Source organism: Coregonus lavaretus, assembly GCF_964263955.1.
Source record: "Coregonus lavaretus genome assembly, contig: HAP1_SCAFFOLD_975, whole genome shotgun sequence".
In the NCBI taxonomy this organism is placed as follows: Eukaryota; Metazoa; Chordata; class Actinopteri; order Salmoniformes; family Salmonidae; genus Coregonus; species Coregonus lavaretus.
Genome location: NW_028161292.1, coordinates 142,378 through 161,974, shown reverse-complemented (window position 1 = coordinate 161,974; position 19,597 = coordinate 142,378). Strand labels below are relative to the sequence as shown.

At 40.9% G+C, this 19,597-nt stretch overlaps 2 protein-coding genes across 3 annotated transcripts; both read left to right on the top strand.

Annotated features, from left to right (window-relative positions):
• Positions 1-2,730: 2,730 nt before the first annotated feature.
• On the top strand, positions 2,731-7,637 carry LOC311120854 (COMM domain-containing protein 3-like). Of its 2 annotated transcripts, XM_084195415.1 has the most exons (8): positions 2,731-2,887; positions 3,638-3,749; positions 4,081-4,144; positions 4,260-4,294; positions 5,692-5,752; positions 5,839-5,895; positions 5,992-6,054; positions 7,313-7,637. In XM_084195415.1, exons 1-8 carry the CDS (start codon positions 2,749-2,751, stop codon positions 7,370-7,372), a joined length of 591 nt encoding a protein of 196 aa, XP_084051541.1. In that variant the 5' UTR covers positions 2,731-2,748; the 3' UTR covers positions 7,373-7,637. The 2 variants fall into 2 exon arrangements, with proteins under 2 accessions (XP_084051541.1, XP_084051542.1); XM_084195416.1 differs by lacking the exons at positions 4,081-4,144; positions 4,260-4,294 and having other exon boundaries at positions 2,744-2,887.
• An 818-nt stretch (positions 7,638-8,455) lies between these two features.
• Positions 8,456-17,862, top strand: LOC311120853 (polycomb complex protein BMI-1-A-like). The gene is made up of 10 exons (XM_084195414.1): positions 8,456-8,824; positions 12,910-13,040; positions 13,369-13,465; positions 13,694-13,749; positions 14,080-14,130; positions 14,651-14,759; positions 15,208-15,253; positions 15,547-15,645; positions 15,886-15,966; positions 16,310-17,862. The coding sequence occupies exons 2-10, from the start codon at positions 12,923-12,925 to the stop codon at positions 16,589-16,591; spliced, it is 939 nt and encodes a 312-aa protein (XP_084051540.1). The 5' UTR covers positions 8,456-8,824; positions 12,910-12,922; the 3' UTR covers positions 16,592-17,862.
• Positions 17,863-19,597: the final 1,735 nt, after the last annotated feature.

Below are 19,597 nucleotides of genomic sequence, written 5' to 3'. Positions count from 1 at the left end.
GTCTGTCTGATGCCAGTCCAGTCCTGGACAACCACCATTCTCCCTGTCTGCATGTCCAAAAACTAACTTGGGTCTCCAACCCGGGTCCAGTGACTGTCAAGCCAACACCTTAACCGTTACGCCAAGAGGTCCGAACCTCTTGACAAGGTCGCTAGGTGTTGGGTTAAGGTCGCTACATTACCCCCTTCCTTCTGGAGAGCGTGTCCCCACATCACTCAGACTCTCCGATTGCCCCACGGCTGCCATCCCACTTCTGACACCAATGTAGCGAATTCGGGCGGTAGCCCCGACTGGGACTCGAATCCGGGTCCAGCGACTGTCAAGCCAACACCTTTAATGTTACGCCAAGAGGTCCGAACCTCTTGGGTTGAGGTCACTACAATATCTGTTATGCTGTCTTTGAGACAAGGTTCGGAATATTGTTATGCTGTCTTTGGGACAAGGTTCTGAATATTGTTTTGTTTTCTTTGGGACAAGGTTCTGAATACTGTTATGTTGTCTTTTGGACAAGGTTCTGAATATTGTTATGTTGTCTTTGGGACAAGGTTCTGAATATTGTTATGTTGTCTTTGGGACAAGGTTCTGAATATTGTTATGTTGTCTTTTGGACAAGGTTCTGAATACTGTTATGTTGTCTTTGGGACAAGGTTCTGAATATTGTTATGTTGTCTTTGGGACAAGGTTCTGAATATTGTTTTATGACCAGACTAGCCCTCAATGCAACTGTCTCTTTCAAGATCTATTTGTCACGTTCGTTCATAGACGGGTCAGACCAAGGCGCAGCGTGATATGCATACATGTTTATTTAACGAATAAACACAACGACAAAACAATAAACCAACGACACGTGACGTCCTAAGGTACACACAACAAACCTCACACGGAACAAGATCCCACAACCCACTAGTGCCAAAAGGCTGCCTAAGTATGGTCCACAATCAGAGACAACGAGCGACAGCTGCCTCTGATTGGGAAACACACCCGGCCAAACATAGATCTAGACATACGAGATAGAAAACATAGAACTACACAACATAGAAAATCACACCCTGACTCAACAAATAAGAGTCCCCAGAGGGCGTGACAGTACCCCCCCCAAAGGTGCGGACTCCGACCGCACAACCTTTACTTAACAGGGTAGGGGCCGGGTGGGCATTCCACCTCGGAGGCGGATCCGGCTCCGGGCGTGACAACCACCTATTCTCCGCCTCCCTGTTGCGCCCCTGGTCTGGTCTGGACCTCGACTCGCTGCTTCCCCTCTCCTTCCTCCCACTATACTCCAAGCCCTGTATGGACCCTGGTGTGGGAGACCCCGAACCTGGAGAGGGGCTGACGTCTGGGTCTGGACTGGAGCCGCTGACCGGAGCTGGACCAGGCACCGGTGGAGCGGACTGCTCTGGCTACGGAGTGGAGCCGCTGACCGGATCTGGACTGGACCCCGGTGGAGCGGACTGCTCTGGCTCCAGAGTGGAGCCGCTGACCGGAGCTGGATCAGGCACCTGTGGAGCGGACTGCTCTGGCTCCGGAGTGAAGCTGCTTACCGGAGCTGGACTTGACCCTGGTGGAGTGGACTGCTCTGGCTCCGGAGTGGAGCAGCTGACCGGAGCTGGATCAGGCACCGGTGGAGCAGACTGCTCTGGCTCTGGACTGGAGCAGCTGATCGGAGCTGGATCAGGCACCGGTGGAGCGGACTGCTCTGGCTCCGGACTGGAGCTGCTGACTGGTGCCAGACCAGGCACCGGTGGAACGGGCACGGGCCGTGCCGGACTGGACACACTCACCACTGGTCTGGTGCGAGGAGCAGGCACGGGCCGAACCGGACTAGGAACATGCACCACTGGCTTGGTGCGAGGAGCAGGAACAGGCTGGGCCGGACTGGCGACACGCACCACTGGCTTGATGCGAGGAGCGGGAACAGGCCGGGCCGGACTGGCAACGCGCACCACTGGCTTGGTGCGAGGAGCAGGAACAGGCCGGGCCGGGCTGGCAACGCGCACCACTATCTTGGTGCGAGGAGCAGGAACAGGCCGGGCCGGGCTGGGAACACGCACCACTGGTTAGGTGCGAGGAGCAGGAACAGTCCGGGCCGGACTGGCGACACGCACCACTGGCTGGCATTATTCAGATAGTAGGCCTAATTAGTCTAAACATGATGGGCCTTCCTCAGGGTTGAAAAACAGATTTTCATTGAGGGGAAACAATATGCCCTGTCTTGAGAAATTGGCTATAAGGTCCAGACCCAAAGTAAAAGTAAGCCTAGGACTACTTTATTAGACTACCCTCCAACTTCCTCTGAGTGCAATGATGTCACTTCTATCAGTTCACTATCAGTTTTCCTTTCTGTTTTTCATGAGTTTGCCTACAACTCCAGCACCCGTGGAAAGTACCTGGATGTTCTTCAGCTTTTGTACTTCTATCAGTTCACCATCTAGAAAATACCTTTGGAAATGGTGCAACAAAAGATGTAGTGCTCTACCCTGTAGCCTCACATGCTCAATGTTGCAAATGATTTAGACCTACTTGAAAATAAACTAAGCCTATATATTTTTTCCTCAATGAAAGATAGGACTACTGTAGCCTAAATTAAACGTAAATACTGTAGACGAGATAAATTGCGAAACTATAGATGTTTTCACTTCTGCACGAGCAGTGAATGAATGCTGTGTGACTCTTATATCGTCTGCTCTGCATGCGGCGTCAGCTGATCGCGTCACGTGATCCGGTGTTGTGGGTCATTCCTTTCTCAAAATGGAGTTGTCTGAGTCCGTGCAGAAAGGGCTGCAGTCTCTAGCAGACGCGACGTTTTTCGACCTGAAAACCTTCTCAGTGTTGATAGAAGTGGCTTTTCGCAGCTTGCTATCAGCCCATGCCGATCCTAGTGTTCTCGGTAAGACCGCTCTGCTTTCTCTTTTTCCTGTCGCCTTTTGTTTCTGCTGCTTCCACAGCTTCCGGTTTCTTCCCAGCTTGACTTGAAGGCTAGTATTATCGGAGAAATCAAAATCTTGAAATGTATGATACAATTTAACACCCGTCGATCTGAAATGTATCAAATGTAACAGTGTTTGTATCCTCCATGTTTTAAGTGGTAGCATATTAGGCTACTTTGTAGCTAGTTATGGCCAGGAAATGTGACAATAGGCCTACTGATCAGGCTAGTGAGGGTGCAGGCTTGGCTACCGTTCCATCATTTTAGGAAGCAATCTGGAACTGAAAACGTGCAAGTGCCATTGCTCCCAATGACGAAATTTGATATTTTGATCAAACTGTATGTTTCTAGTTGTAGTCTAAAATAGTGAATTAATTGGGCTATTGAATTTATTGGACTATTGCCCGTTTAAATGTGTGTGTGTGTGTGTGTGTGTGTGTGTGTGTGTGTGTGTGTGTGTGTGTGTGTGTGTGTGTGTGTGTGTGTGTGTGTGTGTGTGTGTGTGTGCACGCGCGCGCGCTACAGAATGTTGCATGTTGTATTTTGCATGATCAATTTGTATCCCCTTTGGTTAAGTTTAGGTTATTAGAACTGGATAATATACACTCTAATAAGGCCCACTATAAAACGATACAACAGTTCACAGAGAGATTAGGATACAGTTAAGATAGATGTGATGAATAACTGGTCAATGTTTTTCGCTGATCATAGATCAACCTGAATTTAAACGTCTTGACCAGAAGTTGCTGAAACATTGTCACACCGCTGTCACGACCTGCATACTGGAGGGGGTCAAACAAAACGCTGACAAATCCTCTATAAGGTAACTCTAGGTCTGTCCTGTTATATTATTGCAAATGGAGGTTGACCTATCTGAAGTTAGTAAATAATTAATTTCGATGGTCCTCCAGAGCCTGGGGACAAGGTTAGCAAACAATAGGCCTAGACTGTATTTTACTGTCCACACAATGTTGTGGGTTTGCCTTTGGCTTGACAAAATGACACATGACAAAATGTGGAGCACTCTGTCATCAAGAGCATTCCACTTCACCGCCTACAAATCAAATCAGTAGGTCTACATCAGGAAAAAGGCAGTGTGTGTTCATTATGATTACTGTATTGATAAAAAGATTGAGCTAATTTTGTCATTACAGCGCATGCTTGGAGGATGTTAGTTTTGATGCGGAGAGAACAGAAGTATTCTACACCACATACCAGGTGATAACTGACTTATTATGTTAATAACATGTTAATTTCTTCTTGCAAAGAAGTTCATTTCAAATCCATACCAGATCTCAAACCCAAACTGTCTGTTTTTTTTTTTGTTCTCCAGAAATATAAAAGTGATCTGGAAACTCTATTGTCAAGGTGAGATTATGTTTGTAACTTCTTCTGAGAGATGTTTGTATTTCCTCTAGGCCTATTTGAAATGCCATAACGATTCATGACTGGAATTATTGTGGCTGAAGCTTTGAGTGGGCAAATCTACTTGATTTAAAAGATGATATTTAAAAATAAGACTATATTGTCTGTTTGTACAAAAATACTTCTGGGTCACCACAGTACAGATACGTTTGTTTACTGTGGGCCCACATTCTAACACATCCCAACAATGCAGACACAGACATATAGACAACACTTTATCAGAGCCTTATTTTTGTGTTATGGGTTCTCTATATGGCTGATGGAGCATCACTTTAGTGATGTTGCAGTTTACACTTCATTAACACCTCTGTAGACCTACAAATGGTATTGATCTCTTCTATTGACGTTTTCCAGTAATGTTATATATTTTCCCAATACACATTTCCATCCCCATTGAAACGTCATGGACAGCCTAAAAAAGAGGAATGGACATTAAAACCATATAGAGGTTTTCATTGGATAAAAATGTGTTTACTTAATGTTGAGTCAGAAGTGTTGGTTTATTTCAAATGTATTGAACAGTTACATTTAGATGAAGCACTGATTTTGTTCGAAATTCTTTGAAAGCTTTTGGTGTGACATCAGGAAATATAAATTTTACATTTCCATAAACCCAGATGAGTAAACTGAATAAGCTTGCTTAGCATCATTGCAATTAATGTGATTATTTTACTAATTTTAGCTCAATTTAAAAAAGTTTATAACTACTGAGCTGTCAGCACATTGACCATATCGCTTGAATATTTTTATGCTTCACTTTCCTAGAGAGCAGCAGACAAGGCTATGGAACTAGCCTAACTCAGTTCAGATTTATTTGTGACTTATATTTTCACCATGCATGATCTCTTCATCGTTTAAGATTCATGAATTGCCCTGCAAATGTGACATGACAATTTGGTTCAAACAAGCACTTTTTGAATCGGTTTATTTTCCTTAGAGAAAGTGCAGTTATTTTACGAGGAGCGTTTGCTTGTAGCGCATTGATATACGCTTCTTTTACATTGTAATTATTCAAAACACGAGTGGCCCCTTTGTCTTCATTCTGACAAACAAACTTCAGAAATCTGAAAACTGTTGCTCAGGGCCTGTTCCCCATAGGGCTCCAGCAGTGATAAGACGTTTTGTTTTTTTACACACGTAATATCACTAATACGCTGAATGACTGGTTTAAATAAACAAAAAATAGGTTTAATTAATAAGGCTAAGTTTGAACAGCCTATAGATACATCTCTATTCATGGGATCCTCTATGCATGCTTTTTACCTTGTGAATATAATATTTTAATATTGTATGTATCTGTGGCCCATTGGTAGCCTAATTCAGTATTTTGGTCATTTTAGTTTAGGGAGATGCCCTCCTCATGTCAATGACGTGTCCTGGCGCCTGGAGTACTGTATCAAGGTATTGGTTGGTGATAAATGGCATAATTATGGTTTATAAATCATATAGTGGCTCGATAGCTCTAACTTAGTTTGTTTCCATGACAGAACGGGCATGTGCATAAGGTCAACGAGCCGTCCTATCTGATTTCATTAAACGTTGAGGTATGTCCCTTTTCAGAACTCAATGATCTAAAACTGTTTGGTGTATAAGTATGTTAAACCTGTCATCATAACAGATGTTAGCATATACTTTTACAGAATGCCAACAATGGAGGATCGTCGGAAGATGTACATTTTAGCTGCACGATGGAACAACTTCAGGTAGGTAATGTGTTGTTGCAGCCTATATGGAATGTGGGTCTATCCATTAGTTGGTTAAGGTCATTTCACAGAATGTCTGTGATAATGTTTTACATACAATCCTGAATGTGCTATTGATTTGAATAGACAACGCTGTATTTTCCTATTCAGCATTCGGCAACTTTACAGATCTGTAGGCCCATATCATTAGCGTTTAGGTCCACGTGAATGAGCACAAAGAAAATCAAAAGGAGAAAAAAAACGTTTCGGGTGCATGCTTGCAATGCAAATGATTATTCTACTTTTTCTTGAATAAGATGTCTTTCAACAATGTGTGTCTAGATGGTTGTCTTTCTACTAGATTTAGCAGAGATTGAAATTTGAACCTGCGCAATAGCTGTATTTTAGTCCATGTGCAATATTGTTCTGGAGAAGGATCAATCCATCGGGTTTGACATCTTTTTCCCATTTTATTCTAAATATGCATACATTTAACAGAAAAACAATGGTGATTTCAATTAACATTTTTTCAGTAATCACTCGAATTATCGGTTGCCAAATCATCCATTATTTTCTGTGTGAATATTGATTGAAAGAAAAAAGCAGAACCGCTGTGACAGGGCATGCAGTGGTCTCAGGATTTAAAAGTTTAGCCTATAAGCCTATGCTTATCCTAAACAAGTCTCAATTGTGGCATGTTCTTTTAACTTTTCCTTAATTGAGTTCGATGTAAGCCAAATTCCTTATATGTTTTATGTCTTCACTGCGACCTGAGGTTGTCTGCTTCAACGTGTGTGTCATCTCATGCTTTGGCTTCTTCACTACATTTTAACCATGTAGCTGAAGCTTCTATCCAGAGTTAATTGCATTGAAACAGGGCAGAAACAACCCCAGAATGTATTTTGAAATGAGTTTAGAGATAGGAAGGGAGTTTGGTGATGTGTCTATTCGGAACGCTCTGTCTTAACCCTCTTTTGGGGGTTGCATTCCATTTTAGTTGACGTAAACATTATATTAATCAAAAATATATTCCCTAATGAACGAAATGTACACAGGCCTACTATGATGACTATTCAGTTATGAATTAAAAGAAATCGACTCCCATTCTTCCAGGTTTTAGCGTAACATTTATTGGTTATCTGAGTGACAGAGGCAAGGTTATAATTTATATTCAACAGCGCTCCTCCAGTCAGTGAGGGAAACCATTAAATGGTTTGTGATTCAAACTCTCCCTCATTCACTGTTTTGTAGAGGACTGACTGTGTGACTTTGTTTTCAGGATTTGGTGGGAAAGATGAAAGACGCTGCCAAGAGTCTCGAGAAGGCTACGCAGTTGTAAACTTGCCCTGTGCTCGAAGCGCCCTGCAACAACGGTGGAATCCGGCCTGCAAGAACGGTGGAATCCGGTTTCTCACGTGACCCCCTCTTCTCCTCTCTGCTCCCCTCTTCTCTCTCCTCAAAGCACTGAAGTTCAGCGATTTGAAACGGCGTTGATATGATTTCTGTCCCATTGTATTTTATACTAATTTCATTTGTAATTAAATATACTGTTGGTTATCCGTTCTGCAAAGATGTATTGTTATCAATAAATAAGTTAAATGACATGCATGGGTTTCTTTTTTTCTGGTAACTTGCAGGCTGAAGAGGAGAGGAGCCAAATGATATTAAAGTAGGCTATAAAGTCCAATGCATATACTTCATATCATCTCTAGATCTGTAGTCTATGTCGAGAACAGTTTCTGACTGATATGAGCTTGTAGGTGTCTTGGAAAGATACTGTGCCGAAGGAGACTGTGCCACATGACAATTAAAGTGTAAAGGGGACAGGTATTTGAGTCAAACAAATAATTCAAATAGGAGAGAACATAATGAATGGCTCACCAAAACGAGCACCAAAGGGAACTGCACAGCCTGCAGTTTATGGTTCCGAGCCTCATCCTATAGCGGAGCTATTGTAGCCTACAATACTTCAAATTCTTAAACCTTGAAGAGACCCCTCTTTTAGTATGCTATGGGGTCGTCGGTTATGGAATATAAACACAGTAGCCCAAGATTTCTATCGGCTCTGGTAATGAATGGTACGTTGGCAAAGGCAACCAACTCATTTATGACAAAGACGCATTTTGCCAAGCTCATTCTTTTGGAAATGGACATGGGGGAGGCACAGGATAGAAACGGAGTTGGAAAAACGCACACTGGCTATTGTTTCGAAAACATCGGTGCTGTCTGTTGTAGCTTTAAGTGACACTAAAACGTTCAAAGCAAATGACCCGATCGGTCAACATGATGGGCTTTGGATAACCTAGATATTCTTTGTGTCATTTTACAAAGCATCATGAATTGGCGAGCCTTCCGAATACACCGACACTAATTTCCAGGCCACCCTTAAGGAATGATAGCACGTGACCAGAGCGGGGCGGTCGAACTACAAGCCATTTTGGGGACGGTGTCAGTTTCCACCAAGCCACACTGCTGCATTTTTCAAAGAACAGATTTTGGAGGCAAAGTAATCAGGAACGCAAACACACCATTCTGAACGCACAGCCAAAAGTCTGAAATCTTCGACAACAGAGGAGACTTTACGCACCCAAAGTGCACAGCGGGAGAAAAATACGAATTTTACGCATCTGAAATGAGCCCCGGGTTGCCTTGCGCTCTCCGCAATTGACAGCGTCTGCAGCTCGTTCGTTTCAAGATGGCGGCTGAGCTCGTATTCATTTACTGCTGATCGCCTCCTAACTTTCATTGTCTCTCCGTCTCCAGTCTCGCAGATCGCCAGCCGAGTCTCTAGGTATGTATTATTCGATATATTTTCTTACCAACGGACGAATAACGATTAGATTTTTGGCGTTTAATTGTGTTTTTCTGAGGGTTTAAATGGGGTTCCAGCGGGTGGTTGATGTGGGGCTTTGACGGTGGCTCGCGCACACGGACGTGGAACTCTGTCCTGGCACTGCTTTTTAAATTTGGTTCCCTTCTCGCGTACCCCTTGGTTTTGCGTTCAACAAACCAGCGCATCACATTATGTAGTATTTCATGTAATGATCGGTTATGCGTGTCCATGGAGAGTGTTTCTGTGACATTTGTTAGATTTCCACAAAGTCAGTTATCTCAATCGAACAGGACCGAGATGTGTGAAGTGTTTACGGCAGCACACAGTTCAATGCTTCTCCTGGTTGGTTTGGTTCCATATACTGTGCCCATTTTATAGAAATATGATCCTTTGGATGTTGGGGACAGATCAGTGTGGTTGCATTACGCACACGTCGCCAAGTGTTGTTTTTATTAACTTAACTTCCCTCTTGGTGAACGGGTCCACAGTAGCCTATATGGTGGAGGGTAAACCATTTAAATTATTAATCAAAAGATCGTCACCATCAGTTGTAAAATATGGATTTGAACGTACACACGCAAGCTGAGTGCATAACGATGTAGACGCACATGAATCATGCGTAAAACCAATTTTATGATTTTTCCCGTCAAAGATGTTGGCACAAAAGTCAATTTATTGATTGAGTACAAGGGTCTTCTCAAGTAGCCAACCATCTTTAAATTATCTGTAAAATTCAGATAGGCCTATTAACTATTGAGTTTCGTCACGACTTTTTACCATTCTTAGCCTTCTTGATGTTGTATTGGGCACACTGTGCCTTCATCGGCCAACATGAGTTTAGAGGATTTTTTTGTTTTTTCCTCTGTTGAAACCAACTCTGACCGCTTCTTGTTAACTCACAATATAGCATAACATGTTTTATAAAGTGGGAACATGCATAAAAAATGTACCCTGCAAAGATCAAACATGTCAGACTAAGAACGTTTTGCACGGTGCTAGAACATTCTCTTGCTGGATTGGTTTGATACGCTGTGTGTTTGCATGGATCCATGGCGTCTGCTACTTGTATGCCTTGCTTCGTAATAACATAGGTATGATCAGGTTATCAACCTGCACATGCTGAGTGTGAGATTATCTGTCATGTGGAAGGGTACTGTTTGTTACTAAAGATATATATATATATATATAACGTTGTTTGACAGTTGACAACCTACCCATAGAGGATTTATGTGAGAGTGAGGTTGCCAACGTCGGTGCTTGTATACTATTATTGTGGCCTGATTTGTGTTGATACAATGTTTCTGTTTGTGATACTTGTTGAAGTGCATCTTTGACGCCCAGCCATAAAAATAGAGATTTCGAAGTTGACTTATTGATCAATTCTATAAAGTGAGGCCTCATCTTTCCCATAGCGAAGTTAATATCTGAAAATGGTGACGCAAATCCAGCCGCTGATGAATATAGATTAGGGTTCCATCCAAAAATGGCGAGAATGGTGCAGGATATTATATATAGACCAAAACAGCCAGCCCTCGAAGACTAGCCCACTTGGTCTATCCTGTCTTTATGAAGAGAAGGTGCTATACTGTATTATCTGTATTCATATTGCATTACCAGAGTCAAAATTGTGTACATTGTGTTTAGATTATACATGGGTGATGCTCCACTCTTCCTTATTTTTTTTGGGGGGGGAGAAAAAAATCTGCCATTCCTTTTATAGCTAGAGAGAAACCCTGAGTTGCGCCTTGCAACACACTGTTCATGACCCAATGTGCCTGAGTACAGTAGGCTAGAATGCAATTGGGAGCCAATCTTGCCAACATTGTTATTGATAATACCGCTGGCTTATGAGTCTCAACTAAAATGTATTTGGAAATAGATTTTAGGATACTTTTTTCTCTAGTGCTTTATTGATTGTTTGGAGTTGTGTCCTGTACATATACATGTGTTGTTCCATAGTGATGCTTGCAGATGAAGTTACAATATGCATGTTAATGCATGGCAGCATTTACTCTACAAAAGCTCTGCTATGACCAGTGCCAGTTGTGCAAACATCAGCTAGTTAATCGATTGATGGCGTAACAGGCTAGCTGTTTGCATTGCACACGATGCGTGACAGCCTCTGTAATGACAGCCACTGTAATGGCAATGTGGGATCCTCCACTGCGTTTCATTCAAATACACCTTTGAAAATGCATGTTTTAATGACAGGAAGAGCTGGGGCATTCCACACCAGTGGAGTCCATATCGGTATTTTTATAAATCTATTAGACAAAAGTTGCATCCTTATAAAATGACGATAGTTCTGTTTCCAAGCCCTGTAGTTTTTTTCACCATACACGCAGAATCCGTTCCAATTTCTATAGCGCGAACTTGCTGTTAAGCAAAATATCGCTGGTCACCTTTGATGCAGGCATGACCCAGCAGTGCCCATGTGACAATGTTTCTTGTTTGGTCGTGAGTTTTATTCCTTGTGCCAGGAAGCCAAAAGCTTCTGCCACACAGAGTCACAGTCCATTTTCCCCATGTTTTGACTGAATGCTCAAACATTGGCAACAGACAGACGCAGTCGTTAAGTTGGCACCGCAGTCACCATGTTGCAGAAAAACAGCTAGTAGCCTATAAAAAAATAATGGCTACAAAAAAATTGGGGAACTTATTTCAAAATGTCCCTCCCTGCAGTCAGTGGTTTCTGAAGCCTTTTTCTACACCACATTGCTGTTACCTGCTGGCTATTTGAATCTGGCCGTTATATGGTACTTAATTAGTGATCCATGTTGTGTTGACTGATCAGTGGCGAGCTTTTTCTCGGGCTTCAACTTCATACGGGCAGAGAAAATACTTGGTCAATCTTAAGGTCGAGCCATGTTGTTATTGCACCGTGCCGCGCATCCAGGCAGCCTGTGCAGGATGCACACGGAAACTACACAAGCAACGGAAAATATATTTATCCAAACTAATGCCTAAGGCATGGGGATACGGTTGGCCACCAGGCATTAGGAACCGAATGTAATATGCGTCGGTGTGGAAATTGTTCCCCCTTGTCGGGAATCGCACTAATATATTCGAGCGAGGCGTTCTTCACAAAATGGCAGCCATGGTGTGGGGACTGACTGTAATCGCTTCGCGAGGAAAGGACGGATATTTATTTTCATAGCCTATTATTCGTCGTCACATCATCATCAACGCGAGCCGTGATCAGTCTCGGAGCGAAGCACGTCTCTTCGTATTGGTCACTGGCAAGATGCCAAGTAGTGCAACCTAAGTTGCCATAGAAACGGTAAGATTTTCCATGTGTGGTTACACCTGACACGGAGTGAATTACCGACTGCCGCATCCTCAAAGGTTAAAAGATTCATTGAAGAATGTCATATAAAATGTTGCAACTGTCTGGAATGATGTTGCGCATTATCATCGGGTTCTAATAGGCTAATAGAACGTTAGAACCTTAGAACCCCTGTGCTTTGGCTCTTCTACACTGAATCGCGTTATAATAGACGGCCTGATGTAGGTTGGCTACTTGAGTCTATACAGCGTTTCTTCGTTTTGTAAGACTATATGACATTCGTTGAGCGACCAAAGGACCGCCGTTCTCCCATATCTATCTATAGAGGAGCGCTGGGAGGTACAGTATATATGAACAATCCCAATGAAAGGATTTATTTATGACAACCCAGTACTTTAAGCTGTAGATGTGCCCTCAACAAATCAACACGGATCGACTCCCACCAATTGTTACCTATCAATCAAACACTCAGTCAGCGTCTCAAAAACGACCAACCTCTTCCCAGGTTATTATAGGCTACTATTAGCATAACGTATGGTGTTTCTCTACCAGTAGAACAACAACACATCCTTGCAAATGGTTTAATGAACGACCGCTTGATCAAGCTGTGAAAGAACTGCAGTCCCGATCGATAAGCTTTCATTGTTGCGGTCTGTAAAAAAAAAAAAAAAAGTATCTTCAACTTATAACATCTTTATAATAGATATAGGCTACCCGTTCCTGTTAGATTGTGACTCTGTGCTCCTCTCCCTCGCAGGTCTCTTCCTTCCATGACGATGCATCGAACGACCAGAATAAAGATAACTGAGCTGAACCCCCACCTCATGTGTGTGCTGTGCGGTGGATACTTCATCGATGCCACCACCATTATAGAATGTCTTCATTCATGTGAGTGACACAGGCTGAATACAGACACGGGAATTGGACCAGTCATGAAATTACGTTTGTAAATTCACACTATAGTTTATTAGTATTTATATTTCACTCTTACTTTCTCTTCTCATAAATGCATTGGGCTGTACTATTTATGTCAGATTCACTAGATGCTACAAAGTAAAAAAAATATATGTAAAACATTTTGTGTGGAATTGAACAACTCTTCAACTGTATGTGTAAAATGCATTATTCATACCATATTTGGACTGTAGTGCATTAGTGTAACAGAGTGTTATCCACTGAGAAACAAATCCATATGTTTTTTGAACTTGTGTTTCAGTCTGCAAGATGTGCATTGTGCGTTATCTGGAGACCAGCAAGTATTGCCCAATCTGTGATGTGCCAGTGCACAAAACCAAACCTCTGCTCAATATAAGGTAATGTATCACTTTGTTTCTTGGATATTTTTTTTTATATATAGCCGTACATTGTTTTGTCACATTTCTGCTGTTTGTTGCTATTATCCACCCAATGCAGTTAGATGTCATCAAAGGATTGGTCTATTTCCATTAACTTTGGTAGGCTACTTTCTCGACATCTTTCAATTTATTAAAACCTCATAGCATTCTGGGTCAATATGACTGAGTATGAAAACTATTTTCAAGGTCTGACAAAACCCTTCAAGACATTGTCTACAAGCTGGTCCCTGGTCTCTTCAAAAGTAAGTTGAATCTGTCATCAGTAATGTCATTGTTTTGTTCTCTGTGATGTCATATGTATGTCCTGAATGGTTGATTATCCTGTTTAAAATCGGAACTGCTGTCTCCCCTTGCTTGTCTCCCGTGATGCAGTATGAAAATGAAAATGTATGCACTCACTAACTGTAAGTCGCTCTGGATAAGAGCGTCTGCTAAATGACTAAAATGTAAAAAATGTAATGCTGAAATGGGTGCTATTTAGCTAAAGCATTGAGGGTGCAATGCATCAGACAGTGTGCTTTTAATCCCTATTCAAACAAACATTTGTGACAGAGTTTTTTCTCTTCCATTAGATGAGATGAAGAGAAGGAGAGACTTTTACGCAGCGCACCCTTCTGTAGATGGTGAGTCTCTAATGGAAAGGGTTAATAACTTTTCTTTCTGGGGTCAGTCAGGGTGCAAGTCCACTGGAGTTGTACCAAGCTAATTAATATATGTGTGTGTGTGTATGTGTGTGTATATATATATATGTGTGTATGTATGTATGTATGTATGTGTGTGTATATATATATATATATATATATATATATATATATATATATATATATATATATATATATATATATATTCTCATGAAGTAGTTTTATTAAAACTAAAACGGTTGAATGGGCTGTATTTCTTTCCTGCTCCAGTAAGATTCTCTTGATTTTCCCCTCCTCAAACCCACTAAAATGTCAATATATTATATTATATTATATTTAATATTAGCTGATAGTATTCTCCCATAATGACTAGGATTTCTGAGATCTCGCTTTCACGGTTTTCAGTTTCTGGGAAAACTCTTGCAACTTGTTGATTATTTGTGTTTGTGTGTGTGTGTTTGTGTTTGTGTGTGTGTGTGTGTGTGTGTGTGTGTGTGTGTAGCTACGACAAGGTCTAATGAGGATCGAGGGGAGGTGGCGGACGAGGACAAGAGAATAATCACCGATGATGAAATCATCAGCCTATCCATTGAGTTCTTCGACCACAACAAGTATGTCAACAACATGTCTGTTACAGCCTGGCTTTTTGGAAATCATTAGATCTAGTTTGCTACGGATTCATCCTCAGATATACGGAAGACAATTGTATTTGAAAATGTCTAGGTGAATACTTATAGTTATTATAGTTCAGTGTGTTAAACTGATTAGCTCAGTTGTGTTATTGTGTCATTATTTAGTATACATTAAAGTCTTCCTTTCTATAATCGTTTTAATCTTGCCTTTCTTTTAGCAGTGTATTGTCTTTGTTTTTTTAACTTAAATTTCAAACCATGAAAATCTTGAGTGCATTATCAAGATGTTTTCTCTAGAATCCTTTTAATCTTGACTGGTTTTAGCAGTGTAATGTCTTTTTTTGTTGTTGTTACATTTCAAACCATTAAGATCTTGAGTGTATTATCAATATGTTTTCTAACACAAGCGTAACATTGTTTTTCTCAGGGCTAAAAAGACTGGCGTGGCTGAGGACAAACAGTCTAAACAACAGGTAGGCTGGCTACTGCCGAAGCTCAGGAGCATTCCCCTGTCAGATAGTTCTAACACTGTTGTTGCACACAGTCTATTGCTTGGTTTCTGATAAATAATTGTTCTTAAATCTGGGCCCTTAAAGAGTTTGTCTTCAAATCTCACTGCATGTCTCGTGTCTATTTTCTATGATGGAACTGGACATTATGAATACTTTAAAGTAGAAAACAAAGGTAGTGTGTTGTGAAGTCTCCCTCAAATCCAATGGTCTTTAGAAACTAGCTACATTCTCAGGAAATCTGTGTCCTCCTCCAGGTCAATAATAAGAGGTATCTGCAGTGTCCGGCAGCCATGACCATCATGCACCTGAGAAAGTTCCTCCGCAGTAAGATGGACATTCCTTGTACCTATCAGGTAAAGATTTATCAATTCGATTTTTTATTTGTTTGGCTTTTTAAAATAACACATCCATGTTGCATCACTTTTTATTTTATGAAAATATTTTTTATAAATAAGATGAATTTAACAACATTAGTACAAATCACTGTAAGAAGAAATTGAAAATATATTATATCGGAGGACAATGGAAGTTGACTAGAAAAAAATACTTCTTAGCCTATTTGATAAAATAATTTTGTCATTTCTACAATATAGGTTGAAGTGATGTATGAAGACGAGCCACTGAAAGATTACTACACATTAATGGACATAGCCTACATCTACACATGGAGAAGGGTAAGAAACATGACATTAAAGGGGAAGTTTATAAAAACATTTGAACAAGGTTTTGATTTTGAGCATAAAGTTATTTACAATGGAAAATGTGAACTCCGAACAAGGAAGTTATGCCAACCTAATTATGTAGGCAAATTCTTGCAAATGATTATTTCAACCTTTTGCTCTGTGAAATTTGCACGGCCTATAGTCCTACTTTGGAGTGTGGAATGCATGAAAGTTCACTATTCAAAGTTCAAAAGCTTTATTTCCCATGAAAGGAAACATTTGAGAATTGCATGATCGCCCTGCAAGCATTGATTTCTGAGCCAAATTAGCTCTAAATATTACAAATATTTTTCAGAATGGCCCTTTACCGTTGAAGTACCGTGTCAGACTGAGCTGTAAGAAGATGAAGATGAGTCTTCCGCAGCAGGAGGGCCAGAACAGCACCGGTCGGTCCGCTGAGAGTGACTCTGCCAGTGACAAAGCCTGCAGCCCTGCCGGCGTCCCCTCCACCTCCTCCTCCTTGCCCAGCCCTGGCACCCCGGTGCAGTCCCCACACCCACACTTCCCCCACATCTCCAAACCCGTCAACGGCGCCTCCACCTCGGCCCCTGCCCCGACCAGACCATTCCCCTTCTGAAACAAACCACGGAAGGCCTTGCTGAATGGTTCTTCTGTGTCCTCGGGACTGGCCTGAAAACCGGGCCCACAGCCAACGCCAGACCGCTCAGCTAATATCTTCATGCCAATGTAGTTCCATTGTTGTAGACGCTCTCTTTTCGTTATCGTTGTTCTTATAAATATATGATATATGTTTAATGTAGTGGAAGTGATGCATTTCTATAGGAACATAGCGGGATGTGATGTTAAAGGAAAAATCCACTCAAACAACCTTTTGGTATTTTTTCCATTAGTACACTGTTGATACAGTCCAAAAATATTTTGCATGTCAGCAGTCAAGTTTTCAAGATAGGATTTTCAAGAAGCAAAGTGTCACTTGCCACATCATCATCATGATGCAAAGCACATCAGATAATGCAATACACATCATGATGATGATGTGGCAAGTGACATTTTGCTTCTTGAAAGTCTAATATCTTGAAAACTTGACTGCTGATATGCAAAACATTTTGGGACTGTATTAACAGTGGAATAATGAAAAAAAATACAACAATATAGTTTGAGTAGATTTTTCCTTTAAGTTGGTGAAAGGGATGTTGGCCACAGTGCAAATGTTAGACTGGTGGTGAATGGCAAATTAAAGCCCCCCAAAAGCTGCATTTTATTTTACAGATGTGACTGAAGATAGCCTTTATATGATTTTCTTTCTTTAATTTTTTTTTTTTTTAATGATAATATTTTAAGTGTGTATTTTAGCCTATTTTCGTCAGATAAAGCATGGTGATGAAACCTCGTAGGCTTTACTAATATTTGAAACGGTTGCCTCTTCATCGTTCTTTCGATTGGCTTTTGGAATCGTTTCACAGAGATATTAATCGTTATAATGTGTAAACAATTATTGTAGTGTTAGGCCCATGATTTTAGGGGAAAACATATGAAATATCTACGTAAATGTAGCCTACAACGCTTTATTAGGCTATACTCGAAAAATGTTTTTTTAGCTGCAGTGGAATCGAATTGCTTATAGCCTCGACACACCCTGAAGCCTTGCAGTCATCAAGCAGTTCAGAAAGTCCACACACACACGTATATAGCGACATATATACATATTTAATCAGCGATTGTCAAATACTTTGACCTGAACAGCCCCCCTCACCCTTCATTTCATGCTCGATGACAAATGTTTTGATGTCTCCCGTGTTCTGTGTATCGCTCGATTGTATGGACAACTATTGTATTGTTACTGTTGCACAGTATAAAAACATCTAAATAAAACATTTTACACTTAAAGACGCTGGGGTGTTTTTATTTTGTGATATCTGGTGGTGTCAGTGTGTGCCCTCTTTGAATGCAATTTGAAAATATATGTCATGGGTCTATTTGGACAAATTTCCCTAGATTTTAGTCTCTTTGAATTTTAGTATTTTGGTTTCATTCATGCATTGTTAAGTTAAATATCCGTTGTTTTGTTGTTCAAATAATACGAATTGGCAGACAAAGCAGACCACCAAGGGCATTTTGAAAAGATGGACAGATGTCTCATCCTGGTGCAGCATTGATTTAATTTCATTCACAAGAGGCCACTACTCTCAAATATACATGTTTTGTTTGTTTTGAATAGGCCCAGAATATCATTGACTAAGATATTTTCCATCGCATTCAATATCTGTAGCATAATAAAGGATTATAAAATGAATGGGTGAAAGAAATTGCTGCGAGAAAGTTACAGGTTTTCAGTGCAGGAAATCTACACATTTATTTAGGGGCATTTCAGACCGAAGTCATCTTTTTTTGTCAATTGCTTGTCGACCATCATGGAATAGAATAAACCAATATTTCACTATTCAAATTCCAATATTTTCCTATCTTTGTTTGACTATCATCTAATTTAAAGTTTTGTAATATACGATTTTATGTCGAGGTCATTTTCGTTAGCTGCACGTAGGCTATAAGGACGTGTCATTCATTAGGCTTACACTGGTGTCTCTTCAAACAAGATTGACCTATCCCCCAAAATAAAGACGTTTTTATAAGGTTACATGTAATAAATTAAAAGTATTGAATAAAATATAAATATTTAAAAAGTTCGAATTGGATCAATTCAATTTTGCTCGTGGAAGAGAGACAACAAAGTTAATGTTCGGGAAATAAGGGTCAAAAGGACGAAGTCGTGGTTTACGCAGCCTGTAGTCTGAAGCCACAATCAAACGACTGTCCTATTCAATCATTTTACAACCTATTCAATCATTTTACAAACTCTTTTGTGATGGGTTTGTAGTATTAATAGATGCGATTCGTTAAGTTTTATATGCCCAGATACATGTATCTCATATTGTTACTGAGCTGAGGGATATTCGGGAGTCTGTCCACAGTTTATTCAGTGGTGAGCTAAAGGCCATGGTATTCAGATTGGGGGCGTTGATGTGCCTCATGTTGACTCGCAGATGGCATGATGTGACTTAATCTTAGAACATTTCGAGCAATAGACAACATTTGGGTGTGTGCAAGTTTTTATTTTGTGTAGCCTGCATTAGGCAACTGGTGTTTTGTTTTACGTAGCCCATAGGTCTACTGGCGTGATAGGCAAGTGGAGTGCATTAATGCATGGAGCACCCCGCAACCCTTCACTGGAGGAGCCAAGGTTTATGGTGAGCTTGTTGCTTTAGCCTTTAAAGTGTGCCATGGGGGTGATGTGTTAGGCTATGTTTTTCAAGGCCGTTGGTTTTATGAAATGTACATTAAATTTGAATAGGCATTGAGTGGTTTCAAGCTCTCTCCCTTATGGCGAACACATAGGACTATCTTGGTTGTGGTGACAGATAATATGGACATTGACATTTTTTAAAGGTCCAATGCAGCTGTTTTTATCTCAATAAGTACCTTACTGTGATTGTTTTAAATTAAATAGGTCAAAAGCAACTGTCGTATCGCGTAAGTGCTGGCAATCATTGCTGATAAACAAAGGAGTCCGCTCATACTGAACTTTGATCATAAGGTTTATTCAGATCACAAGCTTTCAGCATAA

Excerpts from the sequence above, each read along its gene's own strand:
- LOC311120853 (XM_084195414.1), top strand. The coding sequence starts at position 12,923 with ATGACGATGCATCGAACGACCAGAATAAAGATAACTGAGCTGAACCCC. Across the intron at positions 13,041-13,368 it reads TATAGAATGTCTTCATTCAT|TCTGCAAGATGTGCATTGTG; the intron begins GTGAGTGACACA and ends CTTGTGTTTCAG. Across the intron at positions 14,760-15,207 it reads GAGTTCTTCGACCACAACAA|GGCTAAAAAGACTGGCGTGG; the intron begins GTATGTCAACAA and ends TGTTTTTCTCAG.
- LOC311120854 (XM_084195415.1), top strand. The coding sequence starts at position 2,749 with ATGGAGTTGTCTGAGTCCGTGCAGAAAGGGCTGCAGTCTCTAGCAGAC. Across the intron at positions 3,750-4,080 it reads GCTGACAAATCCTCTATAAG|CGCATGCTTGGAGGATGTTA; the intron begins GTAACTCTAGGT and ends TTGTCATTACAG. Across the intron at positions 5,753-5,838 it reads GCCTGGAGTACTGTATCAAG|AACGGGCATGTGCATAAGGT; the intron begins GTATTGGTTGGT and ends TTTCCATGACAG.